We start from the raw sequence: 20,244 nt of genomic DNA on the forward strand, positions 1-20,244 counted from the left end.
TTTCACCTGAAATGAAAAAATTTGAGAGGAACTGATAGATAATAGCTTGCACAATGACTTATGTTCTTGACATGACAGGTACTCTCAGTGTAGTAACTTAACCAAAAAAAGAGGCTCAGAGCCCAAGTGTTTGAGGCACAAACAGACACATATGAAACAAGTAGTCAAAATAACAGAGAAAGGTTGTAAAAGATAACTTGTAATGGAAATAAAACGCATGCAATTGACCTCCTACCTGCGAGAGGGTGAGAAGTTGTGCTTGTGAGTGGTTGACTTGGCTGGAGCTCGGGATGTTTGTCTTCGCCTGGCAGCAGGTGGGGAATACTCCCTGGAAGGGGAAGAATTACTGCCAGAACGATCTGCAGGACTGGGAGAGCGCTTCTGTCTGTGAGAGCTTTCAGAGGGATCCCTGGAAAACAAACAGTGGCTTTTTTAACAGGCGTAACAAGGCATTAGTACATTTCTAAGAAATTACAAAACAACCCCAAGACAGAACCAGTGCAGGTCCAAAGGAGGGCAACCAGGCTGGTGAAGGGAATCGAGCACAGATCCTATGAGGAGAGGCTGAGGGAGCTGGGGCTGTTCAGCCTGGAGAAGAGGAGGCTCAGGGGAGACCTCATCACTCTCTACAACTCCCTGAAAGGAGGGGGTAGCCAGGGGGGGGTTGGTCTCTTTTCCCAGACGACTTTCAACAAGACAAGAGGGCATGGTCTCAAGTTGTGCCAGGGGAAGTTTAGGTTGGATATGAGAAAGAATTTCTTTACAGAGAGAGTGATCAGACATTGGAATGGGCTGCCCAGGGAAGTAGTGGATTCTCCCTCCCTGGAGATATTTAAAAAGAGACTGGATGTGGCACTCAGTGCCATGGGCTGGTAACTGCAGTGATAGTGGATCAAGGGTTGGACTTGATGATCTCTGAGGTCCCTTCCAACCCAGCCAATTCTACGATTCTATGACATTTTCAAACACTAATCAGAGTTACAAATGAACTAAAAATATCTTTCAGAATGTTCAACTACTTACCTTACTGTACATCACAAAGATCTGACATTATTTCTTATTTTTTAGAATTTAGGAAAAAAAAAAAAAGCCCATGACTTGAAATACAAGTCACCATGGCAATACTGATTCTAGTACAATGGTAAGACAAGTATTCTCTTTTAAGCTTTCAGCATTGCTTATTTTTCTACTGCTTATGACCTTCTTCCAGAGAATGAAAGCCTGAGGGATATAATGTAAGAACATTTCAAAGAATGGTGTAGTTTATTTAATCAATTAAAAATACACAATTCATTGGTCTTCCAGCACTTAAGTCTTTGCTATGCCAGCTAGAAAATAAACACTTAAAAACACATGTCCTACATTCATCAATGTAATAAAGGACTTGAAAATGCATATTTTGTATTTTTCAACTTAAATGGAAACCCATGCTTCTTGAAACTAAGAGGATGTATTATATTTGCCCATCACTTGAGATATGTACATATTTAAAAGCAAAGTAATCAAAAATTTCACAGTAGTCTGACTACTGCAAAAACAATCTACTGATGATTAGGGAGAGGTTAAACATGCAATTCTCAATTTAGAAAGTGAAATTTAGGCAAGTGAATGACTTCAACAAAGATTTTGGCAAACAAATTGTTCCACTGGTGGAGGTCCAACTTCCTGAAAAGTAATGAATCACTCAAAAGAGCATTTTACAAACTTACTAAGTTATGTAATTAAAGCCTACCAATCTGTACATTATAGTCTACCAATCCATCCAGGTAACAACCTTAGCAAGTTAAATCAGTACCGAAAAGGCTGTTGGCCAGGCAGGTAAAAATCTCTTACTCACTGTTCTCTGTAACTTTAAAGACAAGGTTCCAATAATGTTAAAAGCTAATAATGCAACTAACTTACCTCTGCTTCTCTTTTTTCTCCTTGTGCCTTTCAAAGTCACGCCCTCTCTCTTTCACATCCCTTGCCTTTTCTTCTGAACGTTCTTTTGCTTTATGTTTCTCTTTGTGTTTTTTCCCCAGGGAAGTTTCCTCTTGTACTGGAGGAGGAGGACTAGGGGTACGGGGACCTTTCTTTTTACTCTGGTTACTTTTAGAACTCCTAGAGACAGATGAACAGGAGAGGAAGCAAAATTAAGGACAGCAAATTATGTCAGATGATTTCTGAGATTTTTGGCAGGAAAGTTATAACCTAAGGGACCTTGAAGCTTTCAGGACAGATTTCACCACTCCATCAGCAAGCAGGACTCAGTAGCTGTATCTGACTGATGTGTATGCAGATGATAAAAACTCACACTGAGCCCTTCAATTCATCTCCTTTGCTTCTGAACTGAACAAAAATACTAATACAGAAACAGTTTTCAAGTTAAAAAGCCCTTGCATGAACTGCATACATTAGAGGACCAGAACACTATAACAGAGAATCTTGTTAAGAGTCCCATTTCTGCAATGAAATACCCCAAACACATGCACAAAATGGCTCAAACAATTCATGCCTTTATTTTAATATTAACTACCTGATTCAGCATCCAAATATCTTTGAATTTGCATCTCACAATATCAAATAGTACATAATTTTCCATATAAAGTACCACTGCATGCTGAACATCAATAACATACTAGTCCATGCCTTACGTTCTCATGGAAGCAACATGGTTTTGTCTAGGAAATTTTTGCTTAGCAAATGCAGATCTGTCTGCTTATATTGTGGCAGTAATTTTTTTTCCTATCTAAAAGCTGCAAACAGTGATTCAAAAGATCCCTAGAAAGAGGTTCCGGTGACTGACTTTTTGTGGCACGGAGCCCAGTTTGAACTTTGTGTGATTTTTTTACCTACCCCATCCTTAATTTTTTCCTTTACCCCCTAAATCCCCTACATTTTGCCCCCTCCTGAATTCTAAGAAATTTCCTGCCCTGAAGGTCAAACAACTTTCTGAACAGCAATATGCAATACCAACAGAGTGTACAGTTGGCCAAATTTTAGACATTTTACTTCTATCTAGGTGAGCTACTTCATAAGCTTCAATATCTCGAATAAAGCCATTTCCCACTTTTTAATCATCTGTATTTCCTAATCACCTTCTGGAGACTCTGAACATTCAAAGAGAAAAGAACTGCTTGTAAATAATTAAATTATTCAACTGAAAACAATGGGCAATTTTCTGAAGATGTTTTACACTACACAATTTAGAGACCTTCCCCTGACGTTACATAATCAAAGCCCTGAAAAACCACATTCATTATTAAAACCCCAGCAATAAAAATCCGTGTGGTTCTCTGTTCTCACTTTCTCACAAGAAGCATCCGCATACTGACCTTTGCTGATCCAAAAGTGGAGAAGATACTGTAGATGCTTTCTTCTCTTTCTTACTAGCTGAAGATGATGATTTGGGACTGGATCTTCGCTTTGGAGATTTGCTAGACTTTCTTGGTGATGGTGAAGGTGACAATTTAGATCTAACCACCTCTGGAGAAATCTTGAGGAAAAGAATACATTAATCAGTAAGATATTGATTGTCAGAAGTTTACCTGCATGGTGATACATGTGTCAAATATGTAAATTTAATTCCAGTCTACATCTGAGATCATAACCATCTACCTCATCATACACATCTACCTCAAATAAACTCACCACATGATTTCACAAGAACACCATAAATGGAACAGGACAGGAAAGGGGTGGGGGAGGCAAAGATAATACATGTAATACCTTACAAAATCTGTAAATGACTTTAAAATCAGTATATTCCCAGTTAGCAGTCATGTTTATCTGAAAACGCAAGGCCTTCTTTCAGCCTTTTTTTTTTCCCCAAGCTTCCCCCAAATTTTAGGGTTTCTAACACTTGGAGCTTAGCCTCTGTCTCTACTCTGTTTCTATCAGACATGTTGGAAGAGCTTGACAAACATTAAGCCTTGTGTTTTCTGCTACAAATCTTCTCTGTTGAAGGTCTTATTAGTTTTGTATCAATACAATGTATGAAATCCTACTCACTTAAAAGCTGACTTCACAAAGCATAAAACTTGGTTACGGTGCTGGATGATGGACCAGATACTCACAACCAATAAATAATCAAGTCACTTACTAAGTTATACGGGTGTCATTTATTTACTACGTGATACAAGAGTGCATTTATAGTGCAGGAAGCTCAGGTCTTCCAGGAAAGAATTAGAAACCTAAGAAGTAGCTGATGAATTACTGTTTTGATTTCACATTTACATAATACAAACCTCTTTTTTAATGACTATTTCCTCTCGTTTCTCCATGTTTTCCTGTTCCAACTTCATGAGTTCTCTCTGAATCTTTTGGCGCTTCATTTCCAAAGACAGCTCATGATCATAATCATAATTAACATCTCCATTATCAGAATCTTCATTAAAATAAAAAAAGTAAATCGATTAGTAAATAATAATATCAAATAAATAATAATACTTAGAATACTGGATGCTAAGTATGAAGATATTCTTGAATTTTAAGCTCTGCATGAGTTGAACAATGAAGCTAAGGCAAATTTCTTCTCCAATTATGTCTGTAAGTTTGAAATAAGTTAAGTTAGTTCCATATAACCTGCAGTTAAATTCTTAGACCTCATTAAAAAAAGCCCCTCTTTCAGAGACATCAATTATTTAGTAGCATAGGAAACCAAATAAACAATTAATTTATATTAGAATAATAATAACAAAAAAAAATTAAATTAGTTTGTTTTCACATATACCAAAAATATGTACCCAAACTAATAAATTGGGAAAACTCACATGAAATGGATTTAAATAGTGATGCATGATGCTAGAGGTTTTAGTTAACAGAGTACCCCAGAAATCAATTAACACACTAATTTAATTACATGTACATATTGATTGTAAAATAAAAGAAGTCTAGACATCTTTCACTGCATAAGCATCCACCACATAAACATAAGAAAAAACTTTTTTGCTGTGAGGGTGACAGAACACTGGAACAGACTGCCCAGGGATGTTAGAGCCTCCTTCTCTGAAGACATTCAAAACCCCCTGGGACACGTTCCTGTGTGACCTGCACTGGATGACCCTGCTCAGGCCTAATGTTCTGTGATAAAAACACACTTCAAGAGTTTATTTCTGATTTTAAAACATTACTGTTTCCTTTTTAAATCAGAAAAGGTACTATTTCTCTCACTTTTTCATTGTCATAGCTAGTTAATACTACATGCTTCAAGCCTTGCAACTGAAACCTTACTGAAAATTGTAGTAGCTTTACACTGTTTACATTTCTTATTTTGTTTATGGCTATTTAAGACTAATGCTCAAAAAACACTAGGAAAATTACTGTCAGAGAAAAGATGACTCCATTATAAAGTCATTATAACCCTTCCTATATGCAGGAACTATATGAGGTTTTGTAGTAACTAAACTCAGTCTACCAATTGCCTTTCCTGTGTCATGAACAGCTTAGAGAGAGATGCAGTTTCTAAGAGCACAGCTCTTTCTTAGTCCACCCATCTGCTTCTCTTGCAATAATATAACTACTGATATTTACACAACTACTTAAACACTGCAGTTCATTAGAAGCAAACAATTTCACTGTCAGGAGCACTTGGTCTCTAACAAAAGTGGAATGGGAAGACTCCAGGGAGAGAGGAGAAAACAAGGACAGTCTTTTCTTCACCTTATCTGCACATTAAACAGACAAATATTTTCAACAAGGATGATGAAATCACCTCTTAACCACACACAAAAAAAGACTGTGTAAGGCAATACAAGACTCTTAACCACACTGGCAGTGTTTTCAGAAGATGAGTAGTTCACAAATTCCTACTGTTAGTTGTTATGCCGATTCAAATGGAGCCCTTGTTAATGAGAGAGCCACAGAATTATGTTGGTTGGAAAGGACCTCTGAGATCACAGAGTCCAACCGTAAAATTTAGACCACATCATTTTATCACAAAAAAACCTGCTGACTTTTGAATTCAAAGTCATGGTCTTTTCCTCAGACTGACAAGTTTCAAAATTACTGGTAATTTAATGTAACAGATTCAACTAATTCCTTGTTGTCTAAGGAGTCAAAACGGAATAAAAAAGCATGTGTTTTTAAAATAAGTTGGTTTTACCACTGCAACACTCCAACCCAGATAGCTTCTTTGCTGTCCTCCAAAAATAAACATTAATAGCTACCACACCTAAGATTTTGCTTAGAGACCAAATCTTTTAAGCATTTTATTTTACATATAGCTCAGTAATTCTGCAATTCTTTGAGCTGTAGGGAAACAATTAGTCAAGTTATAGTTACCTTCTCTATTTGTTTCCCAATCTCCATTTTCATCTTCACTTTCTGGTGTTCTCTCCTTCGTAATTTTGATATCCTCCTTTTCTCTATGTCTTCCTCGTGAAGACTCTTTCTATAAAGGGAAAAATGCTGCATTAGAGTATACAACTTTAACTTAAAAGAAGCCTGAAGAAGCAGGTACATCTTACGCAGTATTTTGGCTGTTTCTTTTTTATAGAGCAGAAAGCATTTTCCCCCTTAGCCCATTGAACAAATACTCTCTAAAACAAGCAGAGACTCCAAGGGCAACATGTTCTAATGCTATTTCATATAATCAGTATGCAAATAGCAGATGGGGCAAAGAGAAGAAAGGATTCACAAAATCAGAAGGTTTAAAAGCAGGGCAAGAACTGAGCACATATCAGCAATTAAAGTTTCAAACAGGAACTCAAAGAACAGATCAGGTTCTTATGACGAGAAGTTTAATGAACATTTAAAGAGTGTAATTTTAACAGCTTGAGTAAGAGTTCTCAGCTGTAAATAAGAATATTTATATTCGAGGCAGATGAGACTCAGAAGCTGAACCATTCAAATCTCCAGAGAACGCAGAAGGAGTGGGGGAGGGAAATACTAAATAAATGTTTAAAGCCCCAGAGACTCTTGGCTGGTAGAAAGAAGGCAAAAAATGGGTAAGACAACACACAGTAGAACAAAACTGATATTTGAACTTCCACTGGCCCCTGAGTTGTTAGACAAGTCTAACTACTGCAGAACTCATTTTGCACATGGCAGATGGTCCTGTGTATACCTAAGGAAGCCAGAGACTATTTTTACAGGAAAGATGATGATTTCAAAGGGCAACTGAACCTCTGCAGCTCTTTCCCCCCTGGATAAATTCCACTAGGAAAGCTGCATAGTTGCATCACTGCCTCTGCTGAATTAACACTCTCTAAATAATCTACGTAGGCTGAACTCAAGTACAGGACAAAGTTTTTTCACTCTTTGCAAAAAAAGAGCTTGCAAGTTTGCATCTCATATTAATTTATTAAGTAGTAAAATAGAAAGAGCAAATAATCAAAGTCTGTCCCACATGTCTCTTGTTTTCACCCCCCACAGTGTCATGTAGGAACCTTTGTTTTTATGCCAAGGAAAGGAGATGCCCAAGAATTTTGCTAGCTATTTCTTATTGGGACATAAATCTTAATTTAATTTAAATCCTTTACATCACCTTAGAAACACAGCACAGATATAACATTGTGGATGGTCACTCCTGAGTGACCAAATTACAACTTCTCCTTATTCACTAACAGTGTTAAAAACTTAGCTCTAATTAAGAGACATAAATGATGACAGAACAAGTACTGCATTTACCTAGCAGACTAAAACAGATTCTTCAATGCAGTTATTTCAAGCCTCTCAATACGTTCAGTGTATCATAGTTAAAGCCTTAGAAGCTCTGGAAGAAAACCTGACTGACTGTTACACAACATGAAGGAACTTCACATTTAAGAACTAATTAGTCTTATGTTTAATTTTAAGCAGCTCGTAAAATACAAAAAAAAAAAAAAAAAAAAAAACAAAAAAAACAAAAAAACAACAAAACAAAACAGTAAGTTATTTTTCTCCATTTCATGCCAGGTTCTCTAAAAAGATGAACAAGATGCTAATTTGGTTGCTGACATGAACTGCCAAAACAACTAAGCACCACCACAACATGTACTAAAGTCTAAGAGCAACTATCCTGTTAAACTCCAAGGCAAGTTACTTTGAAGAAAAATGTGTCTGATGAGATTTGAAAATCTGTAGCTTTAGCAACAAGGCATCCCTGCAACCTTCTTTTTTTTTCTTAAGACAATCTGAATTATTCAAGACCACCCTCCTTCAAGCTGCATCTGTTCTGTGTAAACTGTGCACTTCTGCTATATACTCCAAACTTACTCCTACAATATAAACAATCAGTAAACATTATTTCTTGAATACAAATCCTGCTTTCTGTTCATTCAACACTATTTGTTATTAGCAATCTCAAATACACACGTTAGGACATCTACAAACTGATTTCAAAAAACTTTAAAGATAATTTCTGAAATAATTTGCCAGCAGAGAATGTGTAGGAAGTCACAATGCTTCATGACCAATTTAATAACACAGAAGGACTGCATATCTTGCCTACATCTCCAAACTTAAACAAACACAAGCATCTTGAAACAGCCTTTATTTTCCCTTCTTAGTAGAGAGATCTAGTAGTGGCACAGTCATATTTCTACAGAAGAACAGAGAAGAATATCTATGAAAGGGATTTTACTGAATTTCTGGATATAGGTGAAGGGAGTAGGGAATTTTTGCACAACCATGCTATTTTACAAGTCAGGACAATTTGATCCAAGCCCTTTAATAAAGTAATCGACTTAAGTTGTTACAAAAAAAATTCTGGTAACATTCTATCTTGAAAAACAAATAACTTTTTAGAAACAGTGTATTTTCCTGGGGCACACAAATCAAGAATTTAACTTATGATGGTTTAGAACACACTGGATTTTCTCATCAAAGTCTTCAGCATAGTGGTTTTATTGTACTCATTCCACTTAAAAATGCATTTAATAACCTCATAGTATGTGAAGCAAATATTTCCTTTATATTCTTAAAAACCTTCCTGTACTTCACGTGCTTTTTTTTCACCTCTCACTTACTAAAATAAGTCAAACTCCTAAAGGCCAATAGCACATCTTTCACTTGTACTTGAATATGCTGTATCTACTTCAGCCACATTTGTAAACAAACTATTTCCCCCCTGACTCTGAAAAAATGCTATTGACTAGACAAGAAACAATAATCATAATAATATCATTATTTAGGAAAAAAAATAGTGAGAAAAATATAGTGAGAAAAAAATAGTCTTAAGAGTGAGAAATAACTTAGTAGACTTTGCCTATGCTGTTTTCACAAACTATTTACATGTGTTGGACAGATGATTACAGTTTAATGTTGACCTTAGGAGAAATGCTACTTAAAAAACAAAACAAAATAAAAAATTCAGACATTATAGCTGAATTCTGTGAGACTTTAATTTAATGTCTACTTAAGTTGAAGTTGCACAGCCCGTAAGATATGATCAGTACTCTACTGGACAAGACTTGGTATCGACTTGAATGAATTTCCCCCTACAGCCAGAAGAGCTTGGACAAGCACAAAAGGACTCATCAAGTCTACAAAACATGCTTCTAGCCAAGAAGTGTTATTTTGCCAACACCAATGGAAAGAATATTTGTAAGACTCCTACAATTTACAATTCTTATGAGGCAGAAGCTTCAGTTTCAGCCTTATCAGTACATGTACATGCACTTGCAATATAAACTAATTCAAAAGTGCAAGTTCTCTTGATATCTAAAATAAGCTATCATGTACTACAGCTATAATCTTCTGGCCAAGAACAGTACTATTTTGTTCTATGTGTAACAAATTTACAGTATAAACTACCATACTACACAACCATACAATAAAATCAGTCTGGAGTTTTTCTGTAAGAAGCAGGTATTGCTTCCATTTCAGAGATGGAAGACAACGTGGACTTCCTTTTCCAGTGAAGATATTCAAAAGCCACAGAGACAAAAAGCAAAGGTACGAAACAAGTGATAAACATTCCTTATAAAAACCTTTCCTAAATGTACATTAAGCTCTTCCCACCATTTCTCCCAAATCCAAGTCTCCCAAGTTACACCCACCTCCCAGGTAATACTTCAAATATTCCAATGTATCTATCTTATAATACAGAGAAAAAAGAAACATAAAAATTTCCAACTAAATACAGTAACAGCAGAAACCTTATCTGATTATTTGCATAATAATAAATACACTAAAATATAATTCTGAACACAAATCTGAAAAATACAGAAACAACTGAGTTCCATATAGTTGTCCATGTAATGCTGCACATTATCTCTGAAAATAACAATATAAAACATGACAAAATCATAAGGGATATATTCTATAAGTTGTCCGTATAGGAAGTTTCTTCCTAAATACATACAGATTTTACTAGTTACCTTATATCTCCAAAGAAGAAATCCCTACAAGATTTTATACTAGTTGTACTGTCTCAACTGTTTGTGAAACCTTTTCAGGCTTTTTTTTTTTTTTTTACTGTTTCTTCTGGCAATCAATAAGTATTGTCATATTTAATGTAAACAGCATTGACCCATGTCACTTTCAAGTCTGCCATTCTTTCTGCTGGCATTAAGTATGAATATGACGCATCCAATTTACATTCTCTCAGCCATTCATCACGTGCATCCACCATACACCCTTTCTTTCCTCCAGTCTCTTTCTCACCTCCTTGCCCACACCAAAAAGACCTTTAAATATATTTTCTTGCACTCATGTGATCACAACCAAATAGCATTTCAAATAAAACTGGACCATGAATTTCTACAGCATAATACTGATCACTTTCTATTCCATTTTTATGCACCTGAGTGTTTGCTTCTGCAATTATGACTGCATTTAGAACAGATGATTTCATTGAGCTGTCCACAATAACTTATTTTTCTACTGTATGGTTTCAGTTACTTTTGAAATATTAATTCACCGTTTTTTTAGCTCCAGATACTTTCTTCACTGTGCATTACCTCATGCTTGCCAACACAAGTGTCATCTACCATTGTACTGCCAAAACCGTTCCCCAGTCCTTACGGCGTTCCTCACGTTTTAGTAATCTCAACAACTGCTTTCTTAACTTCTGCAAAGTTTGAGACTTAGGATGTCCAACATTTTTTCCACTAAAAATTTACAGCTCTTCAGAAGAAGCATTACAGCATCTGCTGTAACTTTACAATTTTCTTTAGACAATTGTTAATAATAATTTAGTATTAATCTAAAATACTCCCCGTAGCTGACTTCTAACCCAGACAATACTATACCTGCTATTCTCTGGCTATGTGCCTCAAAAGTCTTGTCTTAAAATAAGCTATTTAAGATTTCATCTATATTAGACAGTTCTCTTTTAGCACTACTGCTTGTTAGTTTTAGAAACTGAAGCACAAATTTTGTCTGCAGAAAGAGTCCTATTGTCTTCCTTTTTTTAGAAAAAAATGTTTAAAAAAACAATTATGAAACTTTTTATGGAACAAGATACCTTTTGTTATTTCAAAACAAAATCGAAATTTCTTATTCAGCTTCTCTGTTATCTCAAAAGCTTTAATAAATGGAAATAGAAGGAAACATCAGATCAGACACTGGATCTTCACCACAACAGCAGCTCTAAGAATGGAGCAAGATTTTTGCCAGCACTTCAGTCTTGTGTTCTTTTAGATATTCTCTTTCTTTGCAATGCAACTCCTGATGACTGTCCTTCATCTGTTTGTTCAAAAATATTTTCTTTCTCCGAGAGAAAAACTCTTTGAGAATTGCTTCCACACAACTACTACAAAAGCTCAGTGGTGTCCTCAGCCTTCTGTTCTACGAGACTGTAGCAGAGTAGTTTTTTTCTCTGCAGTGTGCTTATCCTGTAAATAAGTCTTTGGTGTTTTAACAAACCCATTAATTCTTCAATTCATTTTGCTTCCTGTTTCCGGAGGTTTAGTTGTTTAAGAGTATTATTATGTTATGTATTATGTGTGTATTATTACATTAATAGAATACTATAAAAAGCAGGTAATCAAAATCAAAAGTAGGAATTACATCAAAATGGGAGTCATACCAGAAGAGAAGTTACAATAAATTTTGAATAACAGTAGGAAGAAACACTTCTCCTACCAACCATGGACTCAATAACTGAACAGTTTATTCAAACTATTAGAAAATAAAGACATTTAGATAAAAGAGCAAAAAGACTGAAAGTTTATACAAATTAACAGCAACTGAAAACATGATTGGAAGGCAAATTATTCTGCTTTTTAATGATAACAGCTGCTGTTGATTTCTTTACACCTGACATAAAAATCCATTTTACACAGTAAGTAGGAACAGACCAAGACGAAAAAAAGAATGCTGTTAAATACCTGCAGAAGCAAAACTGTTTTTTCACAAATAAAAATTTTTAATCATCATTCATATGAAGATGGCCTCAAAAAACATGACGCAGGAATACACTGATGCTGTTGTCACACAGGTGCAGGGTCACACTCCTAGCTCTGCCCCTATTTGTTTGTCACATCAGTGCAGCAACAGGTAACACATTTTTTAAATAAGTACCATCTGACATTTGAGAGGTATAGGGTTGCAGAAAGATGCTTAGAAAATGAGAACAATAATGAATTAATTTTTTCCAAATTCTGAAAGTGAGCAGTTGGGATGGCTGATGAGTGTGTGAGGAGCAAGGTGAAATGAACCAGCACAGCAGTAACTGTGTGGTCTTATCAATACCAAGGCTGGGATGAGCAGTTGGCAGTCAGGATGCACGTAAACACTGGATATGAGTAAGTGTTGGAGGGAAAACTAGTGGATGATTGGAACAATGCTTAATACACTTTCTTGGTAATAATCAAAGAGTCTGCACTATTACTAAACACCTGTTTAGCAGTATTCATAATATGTTTTAGTCTGTTGAACTTATATAATCTTTGGGAGCCAAAGGATGAGAAAGTGCTATAAAACTGCAAAATGATACAATCATTAAGACACTTCACAATACAATATGCCATACTATGTACAAAATGATCAAAGCATTAAAACATTTCAAGTATCACAGGTCACCACGATCAGGTTCTAGGACACACTGCCCAATTGCTACTGAGGGATTCTGGAGTTCTGCAAACTCCATTCTTACCCTAACAGGAGAGGATGATTCCTCTGTACTTCGTTTCTGTGGTTCTGCCTCAACGTCTTGACGTTTGTTCTTCATTCTTTCCCGAAGATCTCCAGTGGGTCTTTCTGGTGACCTAAATAATACAGAAATATAATATAACCAGTTCTATGGGACTATTTTAAAAAGAATACAATCTGTCTTAAGGTCTTTTTTAATTAGTATATACAGAAAGATCTAAACCTCCCACCCAAAAGTGAAGTAGATGAATAAAAAAGTGTTAAGGTCTAATGGGCTTAAGCACTCTAAAAAAACACTATTTTTAGAACATCAAGGAAGACTTAACTCCAAGAAAAATTATTTGTACATGTATACATAAGGTATGACTCAGTTATTACTCTGATCAGCTTCAAGTGGTCCTATCCAGAATAGCTCTTTCTGACTATCACCATGTAAATGCGTGTCACAATAATCCCTACCTCGTCTTTCAAGCTATCTTCACCCTTCTCCATGTTCTAAGCTGCACCAATTTATATACATATTTATATAAATAAAATTAATGCAGAGTCAAGCTACTGTGGACTGGCAATGACAGTCCACACAACTCTTGAATGTGGATGAAGACTGCAAGTGATGAGAACCTGACCTAGGTGCCATCTCCTATGACCTCGGTGAGACTGCCACACAAAAAAACCCCATGTCTCAGAAATTCACTGTTGGAGGCCTCCTCCACTTTCCAACTTGCAGTAAAATAATTCTTTCATTATTAATTACAAACTATTGGATGAACTCTATTAGTCATGCAACTTAAAGGTGTATTTTCTGCACAAGGTATTACTGTGAAGTGGGAAGGGAGAGGGAATAGTCTACACTAATAAAGGACATCCATATAATTTTGTTACCTCTTAGTATGGATTCACAAGTTTACTTATCCCTTGTGGGTTAAAAGTGAACAACCCACAAATTTAAACAAGTTCTTAAGCAAACAGAATGTAGGAGCTGCTTCAAATGATCTTTCAGTTCAATAAAATAGATTTTCTCTTCATGCAAATCTGGCTTGACACTGAGTTTGGTAGTTGTGTGATGGCTGTCGGTCGTAATTAAAGATTCTTCTATGAAACAGCTGTATGAAAGTACTGGATCTGTATCTATCAGTTTATACTACAAAATCACAACAAGATATTGATGCTGTCTTCATTGATTAGAGGAGTTATATATAATACTTGAGTAATGAAATTTGCATTTGTTTTGTTTTTCAGACTGAATTAGGACTTTCATTTAGAAAATACTGTTTATCCCAACCTTCCTCTGTCACATAATACACAATAAGTAACCTGTCTTTCACAAAATATGAATACAAAAATCTAAATTAATGTATTTTAATCTTCCACCTGTGCATACATGTAAAACAGTAATTGGTTTCCACTTCCTCTTTTGCAATGTATCTGATTACTTAAACTGTCATAAGGTTAAGTGTCTTAGGACCTAAGAAGAAAAAGACCAGTGACTGCTCTCATTTTTAAATGCATTTAATTCTTTGTGAAGTCATAAATACAGGTCACTAGATCAAAGGAAAGGTACAAAACAGTAGCACACTGCTTTTCTCAACCCTAAAAAGAATAAAGAAATATCCAGCATACAAATCTAAACAAGTTTTCTTTGCATGCATTATTGTAGCATCTTTAAAGTGTCTGGCTTGAGCAATGGTTATATTTTAAGGTATCTTTTTTTTTCCCCTCCATCTCAGGAAAACAATTCCTTTGCATTACCAAAACATTCCGATACATTCCAACCATCAGCTACCTCAACAAATAAACTGTCTTTCAAGACTGAAGTGGCAATTTAATGCCTTAATTTTTAATACTTCACCTATGGCACAAACAATTTGGATTTTTGAAACTGATTATTAATTTGAAAGACAAAGCAGTTACAGATAATGTACTATCAACACTGTTCCTTGAGGTAGCATTTTTACTCAAGAGGAGAAATTTCAGAAAAAAAAGCAGCAGCTGAAGAGAGCAAGATAACTGAAACAGGATACAGCTCATGTACTTCCTAGAGAGACATCTTAAGTTTTAATACTTTTTCCCCCCCATTGGAGTGAAAAAGCATTCAAACATTTTCACTCTCAATTTGTGCCTTTTTCTGTATGGGAGTGAAGAAAAAATTTATTATATGAAAACATTATTAAGATCCACCTAAAGATCATAAAAATTATCAAAGCATCACAGAAATGAAAAAAGCTATAGCTTCAGTGTTGGGATTTAGTGGTGTTTTTTCTTGGGTTTGGGGTTCTTTTTTTCAGCTTTAGAATACTGAAGCAAAGTCACAGTAACCGTTCTACCACTCCTCACAAAATATGGTAACATCACAAATACCCAAAAGGTCTAATAAATCAGTCTGAAAATCTGTCAAATTTTAAGAAATATTTACTCAGGAAGCTGTGACTGTTTTCAGATACTTTGGCTTAATGCACAGAAAACCAAGTTGGCCTACTAACTGATTTTCCTTTCAGGTGTACCACAATTTTAATTTTATATAGTGGCTTATTTTCTACATAACTTCCCCCTCTCCTCCAAAAGGGACTTCTGGTTATTCCAGGTGATGCACACTGCTAAATTTCAACAGATAACTACAATTTTACCTCCACAATTACATATTGTGTGGCTAGAGTGCAAGGCAGTACCTTTCACACAACAGGCTCCACAGCATTACCTCTGTACACTGAAAGCAGAAAATGCTCAATGAAAAATATATCCTTAAGGACTTATTATTTTGTGCTGGGGCCATCCTTTAAGTAAGGCCTAAAATACATAATTTCATCATTTGAAATTTTAAGCAGTGCAGTTAAGTGATTTTAAACAGCATTACTCCCTGCAACAGTTCAGTTCTCCAAATTCAGCAGCTTGGTTAGGAAATGCACTTTGATAACAGCACCTTTATTTGCTCCTGTACCTTGCACAGTGTCAGGAATAAGACCCTAGCAAGAGGCACACATTAACACACACCTATCTGAGAATATCTGTGCAAATGTATGTGTGGGCACATAGTTGTGTGTATTGGCAGAAGACAAATATTAGTGTATAATGTACATATTATAACTGAATGCTCATGAAACATCATCCAGTTTTTCAGTTTCCCATACAAAAATATGTGAACCTTGAAAAATCCATACATTCTGGCCTAATTTTACTGCTGGTTTGGTTTGCTTTTTTTAAATCTATTACGATCCAGAATGAACAGATCAGATAGACTAAGAGAGGGACACTAAAATGGCATAGATTCTCACAGTAATATAAGAGAATCAGCAGAAAGCTGCCAAGCAACTAATAATCTATGAGTGAAGCAAGAGACCAAAATTCCTTGTGGGACAGCATAGGCCTTGTCTTGTTAGCTTCTCCTTTCTTGAGGTGACTGGAAGACTGGCAGGTGTTATTACTGAATTGTTAATATCCTCATCAGGAAAGACTTGTATGTAAAAACATGCTAGGTTTTGTAACAGTAAGATTAAAACTCATGCTGCAAGGGGCAGCATTAACACTGAAATGGAATTGTAATGAAACCTGACTTAAGAGTCATGTTATCCTAATGCCTGGTCACATTATGAACTCTGGGAGGCAACAGAATTGGATTAAACTATTGAGAATGAGACTTATTTACAAGAGGTATGAAATGAGAGGGGAAAGACAAGCATAAGATGTGCTTTGTCCTACCAAATTGGTTGCAAAGCAGGCAAGACTTCACCAGTATGCCTGGCTGAACATGTGTACATGTTGCCATTATTTTGTTCATGATACTTTACCCAGAGTCCTCTTTGAACTGAACTGATGCAGAAGCAGCATTAGCTTGGCTGGGAAGAAGCCAATACAACTGCATTCACAACACCTGGATAACATTTGTAAAAATCTCTGTGATGTTAAATGGCATGGAAGTGCCAATATTTTATTATGAATATAAAACAGCTTTTTCTGTGCCTGGCCAAGAGCTATCGGCACAGATTTCAGAAGACAAGAACGCTTTATTAATCTGTCTGGGTTTTTTGTTGGGGGTCATCCTCCCCCTTTTTAGGAACATATTTCTTAAATGTTTAATGTATCTGTGAAATAACAGCAAGACCTGTCCTTTGACTTTTTCATGCAGTTCTAGTTTAAAAAAAAAAAGTTAAGAATAAAAAGAAGTAAATCAACATTATTCTTAATTATCAGTGGTGACAGTAAAGCAGAAACAAAGCTTTAATCTTTAAAAGAAATGTAGCTTTTCTTCAAATGACCCCAGAGAACTACATACTGAGTGTTCCAAACACTGAAATGAAGGAGAAAGTGACATTCTAACGGTTTTTAAACTTAATCTCTCCCAATAAATCACTCCTTTTTTCCCATCTGGAACATTCAGAACAGAACAGAGTAAAATTTTTTATAGGGAGAAAGAAACATTAAACTCAGTGATATTCTTTGTATCCTAGCTGCTACCAGCTCAGAAGCATTGGAAGACCACACAAGCAAAAGCAAGATCATCCTGGGAGTGTGCTGCAGGAGCAGGAAAAGGAAACAGAAACAGAACCCTGAGCTCATGCCAACCTTCCTGTTGTTGCTTGACACTTTGATGCTTCAGTGTGCCCATGCATAATCTAGAGGTAACACTGATGTTACCACAGCATTATGAAGCACAACTCCTTTAAAATGTGAAGCCTTTGTACAAAGAGGTACTACGCTAAAACTCTACTAGCTTTTTGCCCTTGATAGCAAGAGTATTATGAATTTACTGCCACAGTTAGTTTCAGTTAAGTAAGGTGTTAATGCCACACAAAGGACAGTCAAAAAAATCCTCATTTTTAATTACAGTCCCTCTGTCTAGAGGCAGACAAAAAATAGACTCTTCAGAAAATTGGAGTAATGTTTTAGAACCCTTCCTATTAATACAGGAATTTGTTCTGTATCTGATAGAGAAATACACAAAACTATGTTTTTGAAGAGAAGTATCTCCTCACAACAGGAGAAAAAGGATAGACACGTTATTCATTAAACAATACAGTGAAGACAGAGGGGCTTCAAGTAGGTGAGTACCACTGTAAGTAGTTGCAAAACAGCATTTTAGTAAAGGACAGAAGTGCATATCAGAAGCTGCAATGACACTATGCAAAAAATAACAATAGCATATTAAGTTACATGAACTTCCTGTTTCAAGTAATGCAAAAAGTTAATCTGCACCCACTGAACTCCATTCAGTTTTTGAAGCTACACACACAAAAAAATCTTGGGAAAACCCACTGCAAGTTGCCAAATTAATTGTTCTGAGCAGCTTCACAACACGATCGGTTATCAATAAAACATACCATTAGGCACACCACAGCATTTCACTTTAAAAAAAAAACAAAAAAACAAAACAGAAGACAGTTGCAAAAGCTATTTTCCTACAGCATGTGAAGAATTCAAAGTGAGTTCTTGATTTACCTTCTATAACTGCTGCTATAGCCTTTACCTCGTGGTGAAGGGCCATGTACGAATCTACATGTGTTCCCATAGAGGCAGTTGCCAGTCTTCAGCCAGTTACGGCACTGTGTCTAAGAGACAGACATTACTGGGTGAATTTCACACTCATTTCTGGAAATACCATTGGTGTGAGTGTGGCAGAACAAACAAATGACTCCACATTAACTCCCATTTATCTGTAATTGCTGTTCACCAGTAATATAACCAATTAAAAAAAAAATAATCAACAATGAGCATCAGGTCTGGCAGAGAAAAATGTAAGTTGGTGGAAATATTATTAATATGTACAGTACTACTGCTCCTCTCCAGAAGCTGGGACAACACACGTTATTTGAAAAGTCTTGTATTAGTATGCTGAACATCCATACATTAAGGAGTTCTTTCCACCTTTACTAACATCAGTGAAATCTGAGTATTGAACACTTGTGAGCTACTCTTTTCCACCACCTAAATCCTGGAAAAGAAGATGCTGGGGTGGGGAAGAAAAGAATAACACTTTTACAACTCACCTCTGCAGTACTTCCAGTGCTGGGTCCAAGCCTTTCAAACACACTGGGTCTTCGGGATGTGCTATCGGATATGGTCTTGGTATTTTCCACTGTGACCTTCCTTCTAATTTTTGACATTTTGTACTACTTCAACCAAAAAAAAAAGCAAAACTGTAAAATCCTTCAATTTGGGGCTATTGACACTGCACTTGCATGAATAAAATAGTATGATATACATTGTATGAGTTGCTGCAGAGGTGATGAAGAAAGAAAAAGAAGTCATAAATGAGTGAAATGTACCTAATAACAAGGAATGCCTCAGATTTGAACTAGTCAGCTGGACACCAGTAATGATAATTTTCCATTTTATTTTATGACTTGCTTTGGTTTCTTCGGCTTCCCTTTAGGAAAGATCATATTGTATGTTACTCATTTAGACAGCAAACACCACACAGAACAGATGCTTTCCTTCGTCATGTATTTCTTGTGCATCAACTCAAGTTACTTGAAGTGAAAAGAACCATTTGCTGTTACTTCATCAAACTCTTAGAAACAGGTTCTGATCAGTAGAAATGGCTCCCAATTTCAGAAACAGATCTCCAAAACTGAGTGCTTTTTTATTTCCCCTCTTTGTTGTGTGTGACAACCTACTGGAAACTAGTTTGATATCATCCACAGTCTGTCTTTGTTGCTGATTTGTATTCTCTAACTATTTGGAACCATCTGAGTTCAAAAATCAACCAAACAAAAAGCCACTAACAAACAAATTTAAAAAAAATAACCACAACAGTGATACAATTAAGCTTCTCAAAAAGTAAACTCCTTTTCATTAAGAAAAAAAAGATTTTGAAGCAAATACAGCACAAGTTGGATAAATGAGAAGTCACAATTTAGCTTACCTGAGAGAGGAAGGAATTATTGAGTACAGAAAGAAAATCAAATAAATAAATAAAAAAATAATTATACATATTGGACACTGAGACAGGTTGTAGAAAAGGGCAAAACAAGCTCCAAAAACTACTGTTCATTCTTGAAGTGCTGCTTGATCTACACAGAAATAAAATCAAGGTGGGAAAATCTGCTAGATGCTGGACTATTTAAATGCAGCTCCAGAAATCACCTCTTTGCTGTACTGCAGAAAACCATCATTCCAGAGTTTCTTGGTCAGTGTAACATGATTAGCCAAATGCTCATTTCCTACTCTTCTGCTCCTTATCCATAGGTCACTGTGTTTAGAACACACACTTAAGCTAATTTCCTATACACAAACAAGTTATAAATGACAAAAAGC

The 20,244-nt window shown here is 35.8% G+C and overlaps 1 protein-coding gene across 5 annotated transcripts in view; it reads right to left on the reverse strand.

Moving 5' to 3' along the window:
• ZC3H13 (zinc finger CCCH-type containing 13) overlaps positions 1 to 20,244 on the reverse strand; it is a 48,994-nt gene that overhangs the window by 23,660 nt on the left and 5,090 nt on the right. For 3 of the 5 annotated variants that reach the window (XM_030444171.1, XM_030444198.1, XM_030444189.1), the window contains exons 2-9: positions 18,975 to 19,100; positions 18,427 to 18,536; positions 13,001 to 13,112; positions 6,262 to 6,370; positions 4,227 to 4,366; positions 3,315 to 3,475; positions 1,903 to 2,100; positions 236 to 409 (exon numbers count right to left, since the gene is read on the reverse strand). In XM_030444171.1, the coding sequence (XP_030300031.1) occupies positions 236 to 409; positions 1,903 to 2,100; positions 3,315 to 3,475; positions 4,227 to 4,366; positions 6,262 to 6,370; positions 13,001 to 13,112; positions 18,427 to 18,536; positions 18,975 to 19,091 (1,121 nt within the window). In that variant the 5' untranslated portion in view covers positions 19,092 to 19,100. The remainder of the gene's footprint in view (positions 1 to 235; positions 410 to 1,902; positions 2,101 to 3,314; positions 3,476 to 4,226; positions 4,367 to 6,261; positions 6,371 to 13,000; positions 13,113 to 18,426; positions 18,537 to 18,974; positions 19,101 to 20,244) is intronic. The other 2 variants (XM_030444180.1, XM_030444206.1) reach the window with 2 other exon arrangements.

Source organism: Calypte anna, chromosome 1 (genome assembly GCF_003957555.1).
Source record: "Calypte anna isolate BGI_N300 chromosome 1, bCalAnn1_v1.p, whole genome shotgun sequence".
In the NCBI taxonomy this organism is placed as follows: domain Eukaryota; kingdom Metazoa; phylum Chordata; class Aves; order Apodiformes; family Trochilidae; genus Calypte; species Calypte anna.